The sequence below is a fragment of the Bufo bufo genome, chromosome 5 (genome assembly GCF_905171765.1).
Source record: "Bufo bufo chromosome 5, aBufBuf1.1, whole genome shotgun sequence".
Lineage (NCBI taxonomy): Eukaryota > Metazoa > Chordata > Amphibia > Anura > Bufonidae > Bufo > Bufo bufo.
This window is the reverse complement of record NC_053393.1, coordinates 266,186,535-266,205,165: the sequence shown is the minus strand read 5'-3', so window position 1 is coordinate 266,205,165 and position 18,631 is coordinate 266,186,535. Positions and strand designations below refer to the sequence as shown.

Below are 18,631 nucleotides of genomic sequence, written 5' to 3'. Positions count from 1 at the left end.
CGGTCACCAGCTCCTCCAGGCATAAACTCTAAGTTGACTCTAAGGGACGACACTCAGGTCTTCTGTGGGTTAAAGCTTTATTGAGGTGGAGTGCACTTGGCTGGAGCCTGTAATACAACAGGAAAACACTGCCACTATTTGGTATACAGCCAGGTCACCAGCCCACCTCCTTCACAGTAAATGTCTGCACTCCAAATATATTATAAAACAGTGATCGTATAGTGGATTTTGCATTGAACAAGTATATGAAGATAACAGCAACATACCTGTAATACAACAGGGAAACACTGCCACTATGTGGTATACAGCCAGGTCACCAGCCCACCTATATCATAACAGGCAGTCATTATATTACATTCCCACATACGTGTTACAGGATATAACGAAGCATACAGAAAAATGAACAAGAGAAAATCATTTACAAAGATATTGCAGCAGGGTGACCTGGAATACAGCATGTCTCACAGCCATTTTAGGAAGAGCACATGGCTCTCTAACTCTACATCATTTACTCAGCCTAGCATGTGCTGCAGGGTTTAAAGGCTGCTAAAAAAACATACAGTCACCTCTTTACATTCTACAGAACTATTATGGGTATATATCATAACTTTTTACAACAGATAAATGAACTTTAGCTTTAGAGAACTTAGACAGAGATCCTACCTCCTTCACAGTAAATGTCTGCACTGAGGAGACCAAACCAAGTAGCAGAATACACAGGGGGCTTTCTGGAAGAGTCCACTGTAAAGACTCTGTTAAAACTTTCCTCAGTTATCTAATAGCACATTTGAAGAGGTTTATTTAGCATGTCCTGACTCTCTGTTAGCAGCTTATGAATATATGGAACTATATTTAACAAGTGCTCATTGCTGCAGCTCCTGTATATTGGTATGACCCTATTGCAAACCTGCAGACTGGATATTTGGTGAAAACGTCATGTGGTTCATATCGACTGTACTACATTTGGAACCATTCATTTCAATGGATCCGCAAAAAAATGAAAGGTACTTTGTATGCCTTCCGTTTTCGTATTTCCGTTCCGTTCAAACATAGAACATGTCCTATTCTTGTCCGCATTACGGCCAAGGAAAGTACTGTTCCATTAGGAGCCAGCTGTTCCATTTCGTAATATACGGGAAGCACAAGGAGGTCATCCGTATTTTTTGCAGATGCGTTTTTTTTTACGGACTGCAAAACCACACGGTTGTGTGCAGGAAGCCGAAGTGTAGCACTGACAATACAGTACATTGCAATAGATGACACTCTATAGCCATCAGGCCCACTGGATCTTGAAGAGCCAAATGGGTCTTGATAAAAAAAAAAGTGTAAAAAAAATTATTAAAAATAAAATAAAAATTTTCTTTTCTCATATCCGTTCATTTATAAGTCATTAAAAAATAAATAAATAAAAATACACATAATTGGTATCGCTGTGTCCCTAATGACCTGATCTATAAAAGTTATCATGTTACTAATTCCATGCGGTGAGCGCCGTGAAAAACATTTACGGAATTGCTGTTTTTGTCACCTCGCCTGCACAAAAATTAATGACATGATCAAAAAGTCATATGTACCCCAAAATGATACAAATAAAAACGTTATTGACTTTAGTATATGATGACAAGGCAAACTATCATTTATTTTTAACACAAAAGTGATGTTATGCTCAAAAAGTAGTAAAACATAAAAAAAAACTATATACATTTGGTATCACCATAACAGTCTCAACCCACAGAATAAAATTCATATCATATTTACTGCAGGAGGAACCCCATAAAAAATAAAACTAAAAAATACTGACAGGATTGCCATTTTTACCCACTTCACAATTTTTTTTATAAAAAGCAATCAAAAAGACATATGTACCCCAAAATGATACCAATAAAAACTACAGCCCGTCCCACAAAAAACTACCTCTCACACAGCTACATTGGTGAAAAAATAAAAATGTTATGCCCTCTAAAAACAATTTCATCAAACTACGTTAGAAAATCCTGATGCCACTGCTTCCCTTCTGAATGCTGCCGTGTCACCAAACAGCGGTTTACGACCACATATATGGTGTTGCCCTATTCCGGTAAAATGCATAACAAATTGTGGGGTGCATTTTCTCCTGTTAGCCCTTGTGAAAATAAAAAATTTGGGGCTAAAGCACCATTATATTGGAAATATTGGAAAGTACATTTTTTTTCATTTTCACAGCCATGCGTTTCTAAGTTCTATAGGGTCACTTTGTGGGGTTTTCTTTCTAGGGGTACCTCGGGGTCTCTTCAAATGTGACATGGCACCTGAAAACCATTCCAGCAAAATCTGCCCTCCATTAACAATATGGCGCTCCTTTCCTTCTGCATCCTGCCGTGTGCCCATACAGCAGGTTACAGTGTTCCTGTAAACTGCAGAATCAGGGTAATAAATATTGAGGTTTGTTTGGCTGTTAACCCTTGCTGTGTTACAGGAAAAATTATTAAAATGAAAAATCTGCCCATAAAAATAAAAAAAAAATATTTCCCTTCCATTTTGCTTTTAATTTTTGTGGAACATCTAAAGGGTTAACAAAGTCTGTAAAATCATGTTTAAATAACTTGAGGGGTGTACTTTCTAAAATGGGGTCATTTATGCGTTGTTTCTACTATGTAAGCCACACAAAGTGACTTCATGACTGAACTGCTCCTTAAAAAAGTGGGTTTTGGCAATAAAAAATTTAAAAATTTGCTTCTAAACTTTTTAAGTCATCTTCTAACTTCCTGAAAAAAATAAAATGACATTTACAAAATGATGCAAACTAAATTAGACATATGGGGAATGTAAAGTAATAACTATTTTATGTAGTATCACTATCTGTCTTAAAGGCGGAGAAATTCTAATGTTGAAGATAGCGAATTTTTCTAAATTTCGGATTTTTTTTTATGCATAAAGGTAAAACGTATTAACTCAAATTCACCACTAACATGAAGTATGATGTGTCACGGGAAAACAATCTCAGAATGGCTTAGATAAGTAAGGCCCCTTTTACACAGGCGAGAATTCTGTGCGGGTGCAATGCGTGAGGTGAACGCATTGCACCTGCACTGAATCCGGACCCTTTCCCTTCAGTTGGGCTGTTCAGATGAGCTGTGATTTTCATGCATCACTTGTGCATTGCGCGTAAATCGCAGCATGTTCTATATTCCGCGTTTTAAACGCAACGCAGGCCCCATAGAAATTAATGGGTCTGCGTGAAAATCGCAAGCATCTGCAAGCAAGTGCGAATGCAGTGTGATTTTCACGTATCGTTGCTAGGAGATATTAACATAGTACATAAGGCCGAAAAAAGACATTTGTCCATCCAGTTCGGCCTGTTATCCTGCAAGTTGATCCAGAGGAAGGCAAAAAAAAAAACACCCTGTGAGGTAGAAGCCAATTTTCCCCACTTTAGGGGAATAAAAAATTCCTTCCCGACTCCAATCAGCCAGACATGATGTAAGTAAATTGATAAGTCAATTTACTGTATTATTTTCAGTTATAACATGGTTATAAGGGAAAATAATAGCATTCTTAATACAGAATGCTTACTAAAATGTGGCTTTAGGGGTTAAGAAAATAAAATAAAAATTAACTCGCCTCATCCTGTTGTTCACGCAGCCGGCATCATCTTCTTTTAGGACCTGCCAAAGGAACTTTTAATGACGTCATTAAAGGTCCTTTGGCAGGTCCTAAAAGAAGATGCCGGCTGCGCGAAGAACAGGATGAGGCGAGTAAATTTTTTATTTTTTAACCCCTAAAGCAACATTTTAGTAAGCATTCTGTATTAAGAATGCTATTATTTTCCCTTATAACCATGTTATAAGGGAAAATAATAAAAATCTACAGAACACCTAACCCAAACCCGAACTTCAGTGAAGAAGTCCGGGTTCGGGTCTGGGTACAACAGTCAGTTTTTTATCACGAGCGTGCAAAACGCATTGCACCCGCATGATAAAAAATTAACATCGGAAGCAATCGCAGTACCTACTTGCATGATTTTCCCTAATTGCAGACGCAACGTATCCAGACACACTCGTCTGCAAGGGTCCTAAAAGCATTCTAAAGTAATCGCCAGATAAACTGACACATGTCAGATTAGAAAAATGGGGCTTTGGCATTTTGTCCATACTGGCTGCCTCTTGAATGGGTTAATCATCACTATTTGCAAAGTTGATATTTCTTTATTTATGTTAACACGCTGAGCTGGGTGGACGTATGTCTTTTTTCAGTTACTATGTTACATTGAAGCATTAAAATAATTACAAAGGTGTGCATATTGTTTTTACTCATGTAAAATGCAATTATGACTATATATGTCACTATTTGTATTATTTGTTTGCAGAGTAAACATCATCCTTCACTTGGTATTTCTGGTCCATACATAATGAAAGGCCCAAAAAAGCTTAAGAAGTTAAGAGAAATCTGCCTTACAGTTGAAAAGGAATTTGGAAGGAAAAACATAAATGTAAGTTTTTATGTTTAATTACCTTTTAAGTGGTGATCCAGGCTCAGGCTCGAACTAACACTTTGAACGGATCTGGAAGCACTGCTCCTTTCAAAATGTAGTGGCTGTGATGCTGGCAGATGCAGGAATCAGCGGATCAGTGGTGGCCCGGGTATTGGACCCACATTGATTTGATATTAATGATTTGGCTTGAGCGAATCTACTTCAGATGGTACATTTGAAGTTAAATCGCTAAAAACTTTGTTGTAATACTGTACGGAATTCCTGTACGGAATGGAAATACTGTACGGAATGGCGGTCCCTTCCTTCTCTGATTCCGAGTATGAAATGGATGAAGCCGAGCCTGCTAGGCGGAGGGAGGACAACTATCCCCTTTTGAAGGGGGAAATTGTGGAGGATGCGAAAAAATTCTACTTCTCCTCTGAAAGCAGTTAGGGCCACAATGGGCATCGAAGAGGTGCAGAAACCTCATTCTATACAGTAAGAGATGTTCGGGGGGGTTAAGAACCAAAAGGTCAAAGGTGTTCCCCATAAACGAAAATATAAAAGAATTTATTCTGGACGAATGGTCTGAGTTCACATTTTTACACCTTCCTACATATACAATTTTACTTTTAATAAATACCACTAAAAGCTGAGAATACATTAGAGACAGGCCCTGCAGTCTCAAAGGCACAGGTCAGACACCAGTCTGATGCAATTAGTAAACTGTCAACACATAGATCATATATTAGATATAAACAAGCACATATTCTCAAAAGCTCATAATTTCTCTGTTACTCACGGTTTGTAGAACTATTGATGAATCTACGATAATGTTGATCATTATAGATCTTTGACGATTGGTGTAGGTTTTACTACTCTATCCCTATTCCACCCTGACTAACCCTCAGCCCAGGGACACCCCCTAATCGTGTAGGTTCCCTGTCCTCGTACCTATTCTAGTAATCGCCTATACAAACCCTAGTGATTTTTACATCAAGGAAGGAAATCTCCCGTTCACTGATTTCACAGGTAAACCGAAGGCTTATAGGATTAGGATTCAAAGACTTCACAAAGGAATTGAAGGCATCCACTGGACCATCCCATAAGATGAAGATATCATCAATATATCTTCCCCAGAAGAGGATATGGGTGGTCAAGGGATCCTCCACTTCTCCAAAGACAACACGGTCTTCCCACCAGCTGTAAGAACTTTTCTGGAGACAAGAGGAATGCAATTTAGGCCACACAATTGATTTGTTCTCTCCCTTCTGGACTACATATTGACTCGTAACTTTTCTTTTTGAGTCTAGCTTCTACCACCAGCTCAGGCGCACGGCCATGGGGAGCCCCTGTGCGCCCACCTATGCCAACCTGCTCCTGGGCTGGTGGAAAGACCACCTCTCCTCCCCCCCCTTTACTCCACTTTATTTTTATAAGTGGTTTACTCCTTAACCTCCTCCGGACCGCCTAACGCAGGATCGCGTTCCGGAGGTGGCAGCGCTGCGCAGAGTCACGCATATACGCGTCATGTCGCGAGACGCGAGATTTCGCTCCAAGCCGGCCCGCGCATGCGCATCGCGGGCCGGCAAAAGTTAAAGAACAAGTTCGTCACCAGCCTGCCAGCAACAATCATTGGCTGGCAGGCTGGCGATTTTCAAAAAATCCAATCACAAGCCATATAACAGATCATATTAGTAAATAATGATCTGTTATATGGCTTCTCTGCTGGTCCTTTTCGTCGGTTGGATCCAGCAGAGAAGCAGACTGAACTGTGAGTAGCACCAAACACTTCACTGTAGCCCCTGATCACCCCCCTGCACCCCAATTAACCATTTGATCACCCCTTTGATCGCCCCTGTCGTCACTAGTGAAAGACAAAAAGTGATCAGTGTAAACTGTCACTTTTTTTTTTCACTAGTATTGGCTGTTAGGTTTTAGGGATAGTTTAGGCCCCTTGGTTAGGTAGTTAGCGTCAGTTAGCGCCCACCCCACCGCACCGCAGTCACTTTTATTCGCTGATTAGCGGATCGCTAATCAGCATTTGTACTTTTATAGTATCTGTAAGTGATCACTGCACATTCACTTTACACGCACTGCGGCGATAAAAAAATCAGTTTTTATATTTTTTATCAACCGCAGCGGCCTCCGGTACTTCGCTAGCCTCCCCTTTGTAAGACAGGCTTGCTTTTTTTCTTGGGTAGTCTCAGGGAATACCCCTAAATTTAGTAGTCCAAAATGTCAAACAGGGGGTATTCTTCTGAAGAGGCCTACAGGATTCAGACCCAGTCGGATGAGGAGTGGGAACCCTCATCTGACGAATCTAGCGGGTCAGAATATGAACCTGTGGAAAGCAGTGGCTCTCTGACCCAAAGTTCGGACGAGGAGGTGGAGGTCCCTGGCAGCACCAGGCGTACCCGGCCCCGTGTCGCTAGACCACAGGTTGCGCAGGATCCGCTTCAAGAGCAGTGGGGCTGTCGCTGCCGGATCACGTGGTGAGGCATACACCAGCAGCGCAGCCCTTCCTGGACCTAGTACCAGCACTGCCGTACAACCTGGTGAAGTAGCGAGCACCAGAAGGGCAGTTGAAGCTGGTACGGTGGCACGTGCAATAGTTACCCCGTCGCAGCCACCGCACAGACAGGCCCGTAGAGCCCCTAGAATCCCTGAGGTGCTGGCAAACCCTGATTGGCAGTCACCAACTTCAACCGCACCAGTAGTTCCCCCTTTCACCGCCCAGTCTGGAGTTCGGGTTGAGACGGCTCAAATCTGTTCGGCCCTGGGATTTTTTGAGCTGTTCTTGACTGCGGAGCTCTTGGACTTAGTCGTGGCAGAGACGAACCGGTATGCCACACAATTTATAACCGCAAACCCGGAAAGCTATTATGCCCAGCCTTTCCGGTGGAAACCAGTCCAAGTTTCCGAACTTAAAATTTTTCTGGGCCTTCTCCTCAACATGGGCCTGACAAAAAAGCATGAATTGCGGTCATATTGGTCCACGCACCCGATTCATCACATGCCCATGTTCTCTGCTGCTATGTCCAGGACACGATTTGAGACCATCCTGCGTTTCCTGCATTTTAGCGACAACACCACCTCCCGTCCCAGAAGCCACCCTGCTTTTGACCGGCTCCACAAAATTCGGCCCCTCATAGACCATTTCAACCAGAAATTTGCAGATTTGTATACCCCTGAGCAAAACATCTGCGTAGACGAGTCCCTAATACATTTTACCGGGCGCCTTGGCTTCAAGCAATACATCCCAAGCAAGCGTGCCCGGTATGGGGTCAAATTGTATAAGCTCTGTGAAAGGGCCACAGGCTATACCCACAAATTTCGGATCTATGAGGGAAAAGATCAGACCCTGGAGCCGGTCGGTTGCCCTGACTACCTGGGGAGCAGTGGGAAGACAGTCTGGGACTTGGTGTCACCCTTATTTGGCAAGGGGTACCATCTTTATGTGGACAATTTCTACACAAGTGTGGCCCTCTTTAGGCATTTGTTTCTAGAACGGATTTGCGCCTGTGGCACTGCGCGAACTAGTCGCGTGGGCTTCCCCCAACGGCTTGTAACCACCCGTCTTGCAAGGGGGGAGAGGGCTGCCTTGCGTAACGAAGAACTGCTCGCGGTGAAATGGAGAGACAAGCGTGACGTTTACATGCTCTCCTCCATTCACGCAGACACGACAATCCAAATTGAGCGAGCAACCCGTGTCATTGAAAAGCCCCTCTGTGTCCACGACTATAATGCGCTCATGGGAGGGGTGGACTTCAATGACCAGATGTTGTCTCCGTATTTAGTTTCCCGCAGAACCAGACGCTGGTATAAGAAGGTGTCTGTATATTTAATTCAATTGGCGCTGTACAATAGTTTTGTTCTCTACAGTAAGGCTGGGAGAACACGATCTTTCCTCAAATTCCAGGAAGAGATCATCGAGAACCTCCTTTACCCAGGAGGTTCCGTGGCCCCATCCACCAGTGTAGTTAGCCGTCTACACGAGCGACATTTCCCCAGTGTCGTTCCTGGTACCTCAACCCAATCGTCACCCCGAAAAAGATGTTGTGTCTGTAGCAGGAGTGGAATAAGGCGTGACACCCGCTTTTTCTGTCCTGACTGTGCTGACCACCCTGCCCTATGCTATGGAGAGTGTTTCCGGAAGTACCACACACAGGTACACTTAGCATAAGGATTGCATCTCACAGGACAGGCACACAGGGCTATTAGGGCCCTTTTACTCTCAGCTGCTGCAAACCTCTCCTTTCACCTGGGATAAAGTGCATAACGCACTTCGCCACATCTTTGGGCGATTTGCGCTTTGCACATTGTCCCATGGGGAAGAAGAGGTTTGTTCTATAAAGGTAAAAAAAACTAAACAAAAAAACAAATTACCGGTAAGTAAAAAAGTTTAAAAAGTTTAAAAAAGTTAATATGTTCTGTTCTAAAGTTAATAAAGTTATTGCTTTGCGGCCTGGTTTTTTCTTTTTTGTTTTGTTTTTTTTACCTTCCAGGTGGACCAACCGATCGACTAGCTGCAGCACTGATGTGCATTCGGACAGAAGCATTGCGCTGCTGTCAGATTACACGCAAGTCGGTGTATGCGGCGCTGCAAGACGAGATTTCTCCTCTGCAGTAAAAGATACGTTTGCCGAGGCATATGAGCTGAGGAGGTGGCGTGTTCATATACTTTGGCAAACACTTTGTATATATAAAAAAAAGAAAATCCCGGCAATGATTTATTCATCCACATCGATTGATGTGAATGGAGAAATCTGGTTTGCCAGGGCATACGAGCTAAGTGGGTATGGATGTTGGGCGGAGCTCCTATGTCCTGGCAGACGCCTTTCCCCTCCTTTTTCTTTTTTTGGCAGAGATTTTTTCATCCACATTGATCGATGCGAATGAAGAAATCTGTGCCGTTCATTTTTTTCTTTCAGCCCAGAGGCTGAACGGAAAAAAAAAATCTCATTACCTGTATGCTCAATATAAGGAGAATAGCAGAAACTCCTAATGCTGGGCATACATGTAATGATTGCGGAGACCCTCAAATGCCAGGGCAGTACAAACACCCCACAAATAACACCATTTTGGAAAGAAGACACCCCAAGGTATTCGCTGAGGGGCATATTGAGTCCATGAAAGATTGAAATTTTTGTCCCAAGTTAGCGGAAAGGGAGACTTTGTGAGAACAAAATCAAAAAAATAAATTTCCGCTAACTTGTGCCAAATTTATTTTTTTCTATGAACTCGCCATGCCCCTCATTGAATACCTTGGGGTGTCTTCTTTCCAAAATGGGGTCACATGTGGGGTATTTATACTGCCCTGGCATTTTAGGGGCCCCAAAGCGTGAGAAGAAGTCTGGTATCCAAATGTCTAAAAATGCCCTCCTAAAAGGAATTTGGGCACCTTTGCCCACCTAGGCTGCAAAAAAGTGTCACACATGTGGTATCGCCGTATTCAGGAGAAGTTGGGGAATGTGTTTTGGGGTGTCATTTTACATATACCCATGCTGGGTGAGATAAATATCTTGGTCAAATGCCAACTTTGTATAAAAAAATGGGAAAAGTTGTCTTTTGCCAAGATATTTCTCTCACCCAGCATGGGTATATGTAAAATGACACCACAAAACACATTCCCCAACTTCTCCTGAATACGGCGATACCACATGTGACACTTTTTTGCAGCCTAGGTGGGCAAAGGGGCCCACATTCCATAGAGCACCTTTCGGATTTCACAGGTCATTTACCTACTTACCACACATTAGGGCCCCTGGAAAATGCCAGGGCAGTATAACTACCCCACAAGTGACCCCATTTTGGAAAGAAGACACCCCAAGGTATTCCGTGAGGGGCATGGCAAGTTCCTAGAATTTTTTATTTTTTGTCACAAGTTAGTGGAAAATGATGATATTTTTTTTTTTTTTTTTCATACAAAGTCTCATATTCCACTAACTTGTGACAAAAAATAAAAACTTCCATGAACTCACTATGCCCATCAGCGAATACCTTGGGGTCTCTTCTTTCCAAAATGGGGTCACTTGTGGGGTAGTTATACTGCCCTGGCATTCTAGGGCCCAAATGTGTGGTAAGGAGTTTGAAATCAAATTCTGTAAAAACTGACCAGTGAAATCCGAAAGGTGCTCTTTGGAATATGGGCCCCTTTGCCCACCTAGGCTGCAAAAAAGTGTCACACATCTGGTATCTCTGTATTCAGGAGAAGTTGAGGAATGTGTTTTGGGGTGTCTTTTTACATATACCCATGTTGGGTGAGATAAATATCTTGGTCAAATGCCAACTTTGTATAAAAAAATAGGAAAAGTTGTCTTTTGCCAAGATATGTCTCACCCAGCATGGGTATATGTAAAATGACACCCCAAAACACATTCCCCAACTTCTCCTGAGTACGGAGATACCAGATGTGTGACACTTTTTTGCAGCCTAGGTGGGCAAAGGGGCCCATATTACAAAGAGCACCTTTCGTATTTCACTGGTCAGTTTTTACAGAATTTGATTTCAAACTCCTTACCACACATTTGGGCCCCTACAATGCCAGGGCAGTATAACTACCCCACAAGTGACCCCATTTTGGAAAGAAGAGACCCCAAGGTATTTCGTGATGGGCATAGTGAGTTCATAGAACTTTTTATTTTTTGTCACAAGTTAGTGGAATATGAGACTTTGTAAGAAAAAAAAAAAAAATCATACTTTTCCGCTTACTTGTGACAAAAAATAAAAAGTTCTATGAACTCACTATGCCCATCAGCGAATACCTTAGGGTGTGTACTTTCCGAAATGGGGTCATTTGTGGGGTGTTTGTACTGTCTGGGGATTGTAGAACCTCAGGAAACATGACAGGTGCTCAGAAAGTCAGAGCTGCTTCAAAAAGCGGAAATTCACATTTTTGTACCATAGTTTGTAAACGCTATAACTTTTACCCAAACCATTTTTTTTTTTTTATCAAAGACATGTAGAACAATAAATTTAGAGCAAAATGTATATATGGATCTCGTTTTGTTTGCAAAATTTTACAACTGAAAGTGAAAAATGTCATTTTTTTGCAAAAAAATCGTTAAATTTCGATTAATAACAAAAAAAGTAAAAATGTCAGCAGCAATGAAATACCACCAAATGAAAGCTCTATTAGTGAGAAGAAAAGGAGGTAAAATTCATTTGGGTGGTAAGTTGCATGACCGAGCAATAAACGGTGAAAGTAGTGTAGGTCAGAAGTGTAAAAAGTGGCCTGGTCTTTCAGGGTGTTTAAGCACTGGGGGCTGAGGTGGGTAAAAGGGCAAGGTTTATCAGTACCCTAATAGTATGTTTTTCCTATTATACGACCTTCTTCTTAGCTCAATTAGAATCTTTTCATTAGTAAGAGCTTAACTGTAGTGGCATGTGTATTAGTAAAGCGCACTGTAGTGCGCTATCATACCTTATATTCATGTAATGTGGGGTTGCGCTGTGGAACGCATTTGCGTTCCACAGCGGACTTCCGATTTCAGCTACTTCCGGTCTATGGCACGGCGAGTGCGATACGATGGAACACCCTTCTGGTCCGGCCTGTGGAACGCATATGCATTCCACGGCGGCGTTTGGAGCGGATTTTTACATTAAAAAGGAATAATAAAGGAGTTACTACACAGCGATCTTGGACCCCAACCTAAGGGGGGGAAATATCGAGGTACTGGGAGTAATGGGAGGTATAAATACCAAGTTTTCTATAGTACTTGTCTGGGTTGAGGAAAGGGAAGTGAGGGGGCGTGTATAGTGGAAGAGGTCACATATAAGGTGCCAGGTTTGAATCGAATACTGAGATGCCTTTCATCCTAGAGCCTACATCAAAGTCCAAGTCTCCTTGAGGGTCCCTATCTCAGGGACTACAGATGTCCTGATTTTGGAGGTCTATCCATCTGGATAAGCATCTATATCAGAAGATCCCGTTTTAGTTTAATATCTTTTTGTCCCCTGATGAACCAGTATTTGATTGCTGGGAAAACGCTGCGTTGGGACGTTGTTTTCTTTTACAACACAATTATCTTTGTGCAACTGTCACACTTATCTAGCACAATATGCTTGTTTTTTGTATGATCCTGCATTTATTTATTTTGCCTCAGTGTAGGGTTTGTATAGGTGATTACTAGAATAGGTACGAGAACAGGGAACCGCCACGATTAGGGGGTGACTCTGGGCTGAGGGTTAGTCAGGGTGGAATAGGGATAGAGTAGTAAAACCTACACCAATCGTCTACACCAATATCTATAGACTACCCTCGGTGATCAACATTATCGTAGATTCATCAATGGTTCTACAAACCGTGAGTAACACATAGAAATTATGAGCTTTTGAGAATATGTGCTTGTTTATATCTTATATATGATCTATGCGTTGACAGTTTACTAATTTCATCAGACTGTTGTCTGACCTGTGCCTTTGAGACTGCAGGGCCTGTCTTTAATGTATGCTCAGCTTTTATTGGTATTTATTAAAAGTAAAATTTTATATGTAGAAAGGTGTCAAAATGTGGATCTAGCCTTTATACTTCCTCACAGTGCTATTTTGCTGTTCTTGGCGGTTTTATATAAGTTGGACGAATGGTGTGAACCAGAAAAACACCTGAGCATTTCAAGGGAATTTTGAAACAGGCTCTTGTTTGATCCCTCCGAATCAAAACTATTCAACTATATTCCGAAGATGGAAGTGCAGGTAGCGAAGGTAAACAAAAAGACCTTCCTAACCATTTGAAGATTCTTGCCAGCTGAGGGACCCGATGGAAAGGAAGGCAGATAGTCTCCTTCGTAAAGCTTGGGAAGCGGCTATGTACAGTATTAAAACCAATATTACCACAATGTCGGTAACGAGATCTATGTACTTGTGGTTAAACGAGCTAGAAAGTCACTTAAAAAATAAAACCCAGAGGGAGGAAATAATGGATTCTTTACCCCTACTGCCACAGCTTTCCTAGCAGATGCCACGGCTGAGATGGTTAGATTCTCTGCCAAGGACGCAGCACTTTCTAATTCAGTTAGTAAGGGCTTTATGGATGAAGTCATGGTCAGGCAACAAGGCCTCAAACATGAAGCTCTGCTCCATCACTTTTTCTGGGGAGTATGTCTTTGGGCCAGTTTTGGGCAAAATCCTGGAAAAAGCGACAGATAAGAAAAAAGGGTTTCCTGAAGAGATACCTCAGAGGAAAAGTTTTCCTTTCGTCCCTATGGGAGTAGAGAGAGAGCCTACAGGGGGAAAAGGAAAAACCGGGAGATGGAGCTACCCAAAGGGTGGTCGAGGAAAGGGGTTCCTCCTTAATCCTCAAAATAAGACCAACGATAAACAATGACGCCAGGATTGGCGGAAGATTAAGAGGGTTCCTCTCTGTGGGAGAAAATTACCTCAAATCCCTGGGTCTTAGATATAGTAGCAAAGGGATACAAGATAGTTTTCCTCTCTTCCTCCAAACAAATATGTGACCGCCTCCCCATGGTCCATACTACTTAGAGAAAGACTCTGGAAGGGCGTCCTCGAAATGTTAAATCTGGGGGCAATTACACAAGTCCCCCCCCCTCTCAAGAGAAGGAGGGTTTCTACTCCACTCTTTTCTTAGTAGACAAACCGGACGGGGATGTTCAGAACAATAATAAATCTAAAGGGACTAAACAAGAACATCCTATACAGAACTTTCAAGATGGAATCTTTGGCGTCCACAATTCCGTTAATAAGACAGAATGTGTTAATGTGCACAGTAGATCTGAACGACACATATTGTCATGTACTAATCAGACAGCAGTCTCAAAAATTCTTAAGATTCACGCTAAAAGACAGTACAAGGAAGGTCATTTCCAGTTCTCGGCCCTCCCTTTTGGTATTTCCGCGGCCCCCAGGGTTTTCACCAAAATCGTATTAGAGACGGTAGCTCATCTAAGGAACCAAGGTCTAATGATAATACCCTACTTGAACCACTTACTATTACTGGCGAAAAACGGATGGAAAGAGACCTAAAATCCGTCTTAAACTTACTGGAGAATTTGGGATGGATCGTAAATTTAAAAAAATCATGCCTTCTTCTCCAAGCAAAAAATAATTTTTTGGGGAATTATCCTGGATTCGCAAAAACAATCCTCATTCCTTACGGAATAAAAGACAGTGGGCCTAAGAGGAAAGGTCCAAAGGTTCTGGAAAAGGAATTTGTGCTCCATTAGAGAGGCGATGAGCCTTCTAGGGGTGTTAACGTCTTGCATAGCATCAGTCCCCTGGGCTCAGTTCCACTTCAGGACCCCTCAGCTATGGTTACTGACATGTTGGTTCAAGAGACAGACTTCCTTAGACATGAAGGTACGAATCCCACAAAGTGTAAAGTAATCACTCGCATGGTGGACCTAGTCAAAAAACCAAGTGAAGAAAGTGGCTTGGCAGATGGCTCAGTTTGTCCAGATTCATACAGGCTCCAGCAAAACAGGCTGGGGAGCAAACATAGAAGGAAGACCCTTATACGGTCTTTGGCCCGGAAAGCTGTATCAGACCACTCGTCAAACTACAGGGAATTAAGAGCTGTATGGGAGACAATAGAAGCCGGATCGTATCTCATAAAGGGACATCACATAAAAATCTTATCCGACAACATAACAACGATGTCCTACTTAAAGGGCTTCTGTCACCCCCCAAAATTCATTTTTTATTTTTGTGTTAATTAAAATCCTTATAGTGCGATTATTCAATATATAGTGCTCTTACCTTTTTCTGTGGCTTAGTTTCTTTAAAAACCACACTTTTATAATATGTTAATTACCTCGCTACCAGCAAGTAGGGTGGTTACTTGCTGGTAGCCGCTGCATCCTCCTTTCAAAAAAATGCCCCCTCCTCCTGTTGATTGACAGGGCCAGCGAGCGCTCTCCTCCTCTGGCTGGCCCTGTCTGCAATTCAAATCCTGTGACTGCGCCTTACGTGTCTTCATTCGGCGCAGGCGCCATCTTAGAGAGGGACACTCTCTTCCTCAGCACTCCCTCAGTGCGCCTGCGCCGATGACGTCACCTCTAAACCCGAAAGAGAAGACATCATCGGCGCAGGAGCAATGAGAAAGTGCTGAGGAAGCGAGCGTCCTTCTCTCAGAGCGCCTGCGCCGAATGAAGACACGTAAGGCGCAGGCGCGGGATTTGAATTGCAGACAGGGCCAGCCGGAGGAGGAGAGCGCTCACTGGCCCTGTCAATCAACAGGAGGAGGGGGCGTTTTTTTGAAAGGAGGATGCGGCAGCTACCAGCAAGTAACCGCCCTACTTGCTGGTAGCGAGGTAATTAACATATTATAAAAGTGCGGTTTTTAAAGAAACTAAGCCACAGAAAAAGGTAAGAGCACTATATATTGAATAATCACACTATAAGGATTTTAATTAGTCCAAAAATGACTTTTGGGGGGTGACAGAAGCCCTTTAAGGCAACAAGGGAGAACAAGATCGAAACAACAAATGAATCTGTCAGTGAAAATGTTTTCATGGGCCGAAGAAAGCCTAAAATCGGCATCTGCAGTGCATCTAACAGGCTCCCAGAATCAGGTGGCGAATGTTTTGAGCCAAAAAACCCTAAATCCAGTGGTCACTAAATCCAGTAACAGTCAGCCCAATAGAAGAAAGATGGGGCTCTCCAGTAATATACCGATTTGCCTCAGTGTTAAACGCGAAAGTGAGAAAATTCTGCTCCCTAAACCCTAGAGACAACCCGTGGGCAGTAGACGCTTTCTCCCTGAGTTGGGATTGGACTCTAGCTTATGCATTTCCCCCGTTTCAGCTGATTCCAAAAGTAATCCAGAAGATTATGCAGGACAGACCAAACCTTATTTTAATAACTCCATTTTGGCCCAAACGAAGTTGGTTCTCGATCCTCAAAAATATAACTGTCAGATCCGTGGGTACTTCCTCGCAGAAGAGATATCATGACTCTGGGTCCAGTAATTCACCCACGCCCAGAGTTTTTCAGGTTGACAGCCTGGATCCTGAGTCGTAAATCCTAAAGAGCCAGGGGTTTTCAGAGAGGGTCATTTCCATTCTCAAAGCCAGTAGAAAAAAGTGACTTCTGCGATTTTATCTAAAAATCTGAAAGAGGTTCTGCTCCTTGTGGGGACAGGGCGAGTTAAATCAATCTGCTCCAAACATACAGAAAATTCAAGATTTTCTGCAACAGGGGCTAGATTTAGGCTACTTTCACACTTGTAGCAGAGTGATCCGGCAAGCAGTTCCATTGCCGGTACTGCCTGCCGGATCCGGCAAAACGTATGCTAACTGATGGCATTTGTAAGACTGATCAGGATCCTGATCGGTCTTAAAAATGCCTGATTAGTCAGAAAAATGCATTGAAATGCTGGCTCCGTCTTTCCGGTGTCATCCGGAAAAACGGATCTGGCATTAATCTTTTTCACTTTTTTTTTGGTATGTGCAGACCGGAAAGACTGATCTGGCATTCCGGTATTTAGATTGCCGGATCTGGCATTCAGGCAAGTCATTGTTTTTTTTGGCCTGAGATAAAACCGTAGCATGCTGCGGTTTTATCTGTGTCCTGTTCAGTCAAAAAGACTGAACTGAAGACCTCCTGATGCATCCTGAACAGAATGCTCTCCATTCAGAATGCATAGGGATAAAACTGATCAGTTCTTTTCCGGTATAGAGCTCCTAGAACGGAACTCTATGCCGGAAAAGAAAAACGCAAGTGTGAAAGTAACCTTAGGCCTGTGTCCGACCCTTAAGGTGCAGCTTTCAGCTCTAAGTGTCGTCTTTGACTCAGATTTAGCTGAGCACAGGTGGATTAGGAGATTTTTCAGGGCAGGTTAAGACCTTTTGTTAGACCTAGAATCCAAACTTGGGATCTAAACATAGTACTAAAGGGTCTAACAAAAAGTCCTTTTGTGCTTTTAGAGGACGTGTCAGTTAAAATGCTATCATTTCCTTATAGCAATCATGTCGGCCAGGAGAATAAGGGAAATTCTGTCCCTTTCTATCAGACATCCATATTTAACAATCATTGACGACAAGGTAATTCTAAAACCAGATCCAGGATTTCTTCTAAAGGTAAATAGTGCTGGAAATAGTGCTGCCATCATTTTGCAAAAAACCCAAAATCATAAGGGAAGAGGAATTCCATTCCTTAGATCAGGGATACTCAACCTGCGGCCCTCCAGCTGTTGTAAAACTACAACTCCCACAATACCCTGCTGTAGGTTGATAGCTGTAGGCTGTCCGAGAATGCTGGGAGTTGTAGTTTTGCAACAGCTGGAGGGCCACAGGTTGAGCATGCCTGCCTTAGATGTTAGACGAGTTGTGCTGAGATATATCTGGAAGTATCTAAATAATTTAGAAGGGTTGACAATCTGCTTGTCCAGTTTGGAGGGAAAAAAATTAGCGGAAAGCAGCCTCTAGGGCTTCTATCGCCAGGTGGATAAAGCAGACGATCCACGATTGTTACAGTCTTCAAAATCTTCCTTGCCCTGTGAAAGTTAGGGCCCATTCCACCAGGGCAGTCTCTTCTTCCTATGCAGAAAAAGCGGGTGCTTCGTTGGACCAAATATGTAAGGCTGCAACTTGGTCCAACATTCATACCCTTATAAAGCACTACAGACTTGACTTGTCAGGATCTTCAGAACTATCCTTTGGTAGGAAGGTCCTACAAGCAATAGCCCCCCTCTAATTAGGTAATCTGGTAGGTCTCCTATATTGGCGTCATGGTGGTGAAATGGGAAAAACTGAATTAGACTTACCGGTAATTACGTTTCCATGATTCCACGATGACTGCACAGAATTCCCACCCGAAAAAGTATAGTGTACTTAATTTTGAGTATAAAGAAATACTCAAAAAAAATAAAAATAAAATATATATATGTGTGTGAGTGTACATAAGAATGGACACTATAGTAATCTGTTAAACACTAAAGAGGGTAAGGGGCAGGGGCAATTTAACCTTTTCCTGTCCCTACAGAGGTCAGGGATCAATCTCCTATATTGCCGTCATGGTGGATTCATGGAAAATGAATTACCGGTAAGTCTAATTCAGTTTTTTCCCCCCCAAAAAAATACTTATTAGGTATCGCAGCATCTGTAATGACCAGCTGTATTAATCCTTTCACTACCAGCACCGTACATGTGCACTGGAGCAATGGGTAAACATGGCACCCACTCACACGTGCAGTGGATGACCTGGCCGGCGGGTCTCCAC

At 42.6% G+C, this 18,631-nt stretch overlaps 1 protein-coding gene across 6 annotated transcripts in view; it reads left to right on the top strand.

Annotated features, from left to right (window-relative positions):
• The window catches only part of LOC121001875, a 378,122-nt gene that overhangs the window by 164,010 nt on the left and 195,481 nt on the right, over positions 1-18,631 (top strand). For all 6 annotated transcript variants that reach the window (XM_040433099.1, XM_040433098.1, XM_040433102.1 and 3 more), the window contains exon 7: positions 4,346-4,468. In XM_040433099.1, the coding sequence (XP_040289033.1) occupies positions 4,346-4,468 (123 nt within the window). The remainder of the gene's footprint in view (positions 1-4,345; positions 4,469-18,631) is intronic.